Raw genomic sequence first — 3,654 nt, 5'->3', positions numbered from 1 at the left:
GGGGCCTACCTGTGCGGGGCCGCCGGGATCGGGGCTGGGGCGGGGGCCGGGGCCGGGGCTTGGTCCCGCCGGTGTTTCTGAAGTGGGGAGGGGTTGGAGGGCGAGTGGGAACCTGACCCGGTCATGGCCCAGTCACGACACGGTCGTGATCAACCGTTTCAGGTAACGCCGCCCGTGACTCCCCGGCGCCCCCGGTCAGCGCCGGTTGGGGCGAAACCTGTGCCTCCGGGTGCTGAGCCCTGAGCCGAGTCCCCGACGGAGGGACGCTGCCCCGGGTCCTCCTCCCCTGAGTGCTGCCGCCCTCTCTTGCAGGAGGTATGTCGCTGGCGGGGAGTGCAAGTCGACAGCGAAGCTGGAGGGGAAGGTGGCGATAATCACGGGAGCCAACACGGGCATCGGGAAGGAGACGGCCCGGGACCTCGCCCGGAGAGGCAAGTCGCCGGCCTTCATCGGCAGGGCATCCCCGTGAAGGGATCCGAGGGAGGAGTACTTGGTGCTTACATTTGAGTGAATTGGATCCCAAAGTTATTCCAGACGAGCCCGAGTGTTGCTCCTCCGGAGGCTGTAACCCCTGAGGTGCAAGTCCCCAGTTCCTCGGCTGGTTTCACCGTTTGTACTCCAAAAACGTGCCTTGTGATGTGAAAATGCTCTGCGCTGCAGCCGTTTTGAGAGGACTGGGGAAGTTCCTGGTATCACTGGATTCCGCTTGTATGACGCTGGGAAATGCCATAGGTCCACTGCTGTGTGCTTTAGTTATTCACGTTTCAAGCTAATTTGGTTTAAATGCTTTTTGGGTAACTGGTAAGGAGAATAAACTACCTGTTTACAATCCGTTTAGAAACTACTCTGGCTGGAATCCAAGTATCTTCATGTGCTCCGAGCTTGACATTCCCATTATAGGGGCAGATGTTACCCAGTCATACCAGTGTTGTGGTACACACTCCTGACCTGGGAGAATCTGCACAGCGGCACTTGAGATGTGTGTTTTCCTGGTATGAAAACAGCTTTGGGCTGTATCAGAGCTAACAACATAGCAGGAAAGGCTTTGTCCTTCCCAGCTGCTCCCCTGACCTGATGCCAATTCCCTAAAGAAACAATAGGTTGGTTGTAAGCACTGTGCGTAGTCAGCCTGCTTGTCGTAGTCCTTATCATCCAGTGTGCTCCCAGTGATCTCAGCTTCTGTTCCTGCTTTCTGCCCCCCTCCTTGCAGGTGCGAGGGTCATTATCGCTTGCAGAGACATAGCGAAGGCAGAAGCTGCAGCCCGTGAAATCCGAGCTGAGACGGGGAACCAGCAAGTTATTGTGAAAAAACTGGACTTGGCTGATACGAAGTCCATCCGGGAGTTTGCTGAGAAATTCCTAGCAGGTACAGTCTCTAGATCCTTCTTTTCAGTGAGAATATTTTACCAAGGACTTCTGTCTGCTTTTCTAGCAAATTCCAAATCCCTGACCTGCATATCTCTCGACCATGTTGGGTACTGTGGTTCAAAGCAGGGGCTTGTCAGAGGCCATGAGCTAGTTTGTGGTAGGAGACTTATTTTATGGAGGTGATGTGGCTGCAACTCAAGACGGGTGTGGGATTTTTTTGGCTGGCTTGTGCCACCTCCTTGTCTGTCTTCAGTCCCTGTTCCCCTGTTTAAGGATGTCTGTTGTTTCTTGCAGAGGAGAAGGAACTCCATATTCTCATTAATAATGCTGGGGTAATGTTATGCCCTTACTCCAAGACTGCTGATGGCTTTGAGATGCACCTGGGAGTCAATCATCTTGGTAAGGCCAGTGGAGTCATGTTTGCATTCAGTATCTGTGGCAAAATGCCAGAGGAAAATCCTGCTTTCTTTTTTTTTTCTTCCTCATTCTTTCTTCTTGGAGGATGGAAGGCTGGAGTTAGAGTTCTGGGAATGCAATGCAATGTATTTGCTTATCTGGACCCAGATTAAGTATCTGTATGTGTTGCCTGGGATGTTTGAAATGTGTGACAGCAGCAGCTTTTTGAAGCTGAGGAGTGGAACTTAGACGGCCCCGAAAAAGTTTAGCTGTTGATTGAAGGGGGTCGTCTTTTCTCTGGACTTGAAATGAGGGCATCAGTAACTTATAACATGTCAGTAATATGTTGAAAGTTCTTTAAAATTCCAGCAGGGGAACCCTTCAGAAAATGGTGACATTTCCTCTCACCCCCAGGTCATTTTCTCTTGACCTTCCTGTTGCTGGAGTGTCTGAAGCAGTCTGCCCCAGCCCGCATAGTGAACGTGTCCTCACTGGCTCATCATGGAGGCCGAATCCGCTTCCACGACCTCCATGGTGAGAAGAGCTACAATCGTGGCCTCGCCTACTGTCACAGCAAATTGGCTAACGTGCTCTTCACCCGGGAGCTGGCAAGGCGGCTGCAAGGCAAGTTGCAGAGGAGAGCAGAGTGCTTTTCTGCTTGGCTTTTGAGCACTATGGACGAGGAGGGTGGATTGAAGGAAAGCTTGGAAATTGGCTGTGTAGAAATGAAATAGTTTGAGGCAAGGGTCACTTACAGCTTTTTGATGCAGGAAGACAGTATCTCCTGTCCGTGGAACCAGGAGCCTAATTGTCCTTACAGCAAGAATTGTCTTTACAGCAACAGGGCAGAGGAGTTTAGTAGCCTGGCACAGTAGAAGGGACTTCATTTTTCTTTGGTGCTTGTGAAAAAAATAGTTGCATCCACACAGACAATTGTGGTATGTGGTGGGAAGCTGGAAAAAAAACCAGAAGGAGCTGAACTGCAGTTGCAGTCTGTAATGGAAAAGCTGAGGAACACTCAGCTGCCTTAAGTGTCAGTGGCCTGCAAATTAGAAGCATAGGACTAGACAGTACCTCTTAAGTCACAACATCTGTCGCATTCAGTCCTTTTCATAAACTTAAGTAGTCATGTCTTTTCTGGGAAATGAGTATTACGGTAAATCCAAAGAAGCTGGTGTTCCCAAAAGCCTGATGGGAACTGCTGCTGTTTTTGACCCCAGGCCCTCTAGCGCATTGTTTTGCACAAGGCGTGTAGTGAGCGCAGTGTTTGGAAGGGAGTGGGGGATGCTCCAGCAAGCAGTAACTACTGAGAATTTCACTTACTCTCCCTGTGTCCGTGCCTGGACTCCTCCTTTAAGTTGTAGAATATCTGCAGGTAGAATTGAGGAGTATATTACTTTTTTTTTTTTTTTTTTTAAAAAGGCTGTTTGATGCATGCAGAATTGTCCTGGACTACTTTCTTTCACCATAGGCACTAAAGTCACAGCAAACGCTCTCCATCCTGGTTCTGTCCATTCTGAGCTGGTCCGGCACTCGTTTGTAATGACGTGGCTGTGGAAGATATTCTCATTCTTCTTGAAGACGCCTCGGGAAGGAGCTCAGACCAGTGTCTACTGTGCAGTAGCAGAAGAGCTAGACTCTGTGACAGGACAGTATTTCAGGTGGGTACAAGCTGATGGAGTGATACACTGTGGAAGGCCGCCTTGCTGGCTAGGGAAAATTAGACTTACTGTCATTCTTCATTAAGATGGGACTGGGTAAGCGGCTGGCTGATAAGATTGAGGCTGACAAATACTGGAGCATTAGCCCTTCCGGGTCGGGTCTGTTTCAGTTGTTATTGTGTTAGAAGAAATCCCTGACCTGTGCAACGTTTCACACAATAGCAGGTCC

The 3,654-nt window shown here is 50.0% G+C and overlaps 1 protein-coding gene across 1 annotated transcript in view; it reads left to right on the top strand.

Annotated features, from left to right (window-relative positions):
• Positions 1 to 123: 123 nt before the first annotated feature.
• LOC104285104 (retinol dehydrogenase 12-like) overlaps positions 124 to 3,654 on the top strand; it is a 5,607-nt gene continuing 2,076 nt past the window's right edge. Inside the window, exons 1-6 of the mRNA XM_009883502.1 lie at positions 124 to 162; positions 245 to 431; positions 1,211 to 1,366; positions 1,663 to 1,767; positions 2,179 to 2,388; positions 3,236 to 3,425. Coding sequence (XP_009881804.1) covers positions 124 to 162; positions 245 to 431; positions 1,211 to 1,366; positions 1,663 to 1,767; positions 2,179 to 2,388; positions 3,236 to 3,425 — 887 coding nt within the window. The remainder of the gene's footprint in view (positions 163 to 244; positions 432 to 1,210; positions 1,367 to 1,662; positions 1,768 to 2,178; positions 2,389 to 3,235; positions 3,426 to 3,654) is intronic.

This window comes from Charadrius vociferus, unplaced genomic scaffold, assembly GCF_000708025.1.
Source record: "Charadrius vociferus isolate BGI_N301 unplaced genomic scaffold, ASM70802v2 scaffold34, whole genome shotgun sequence".
Lineage (NCBI taxonomy): Eukaryota > Metazoa > Chordata > Aves > Charadriiformes > Charadriidae > Charadrius > Charadrius vociferus.
The sequence above is the reverse complement of the archived record's forward strand: the minus strand, read 5'-3'. Positions and strand labels throughout refer to the sequence as shown.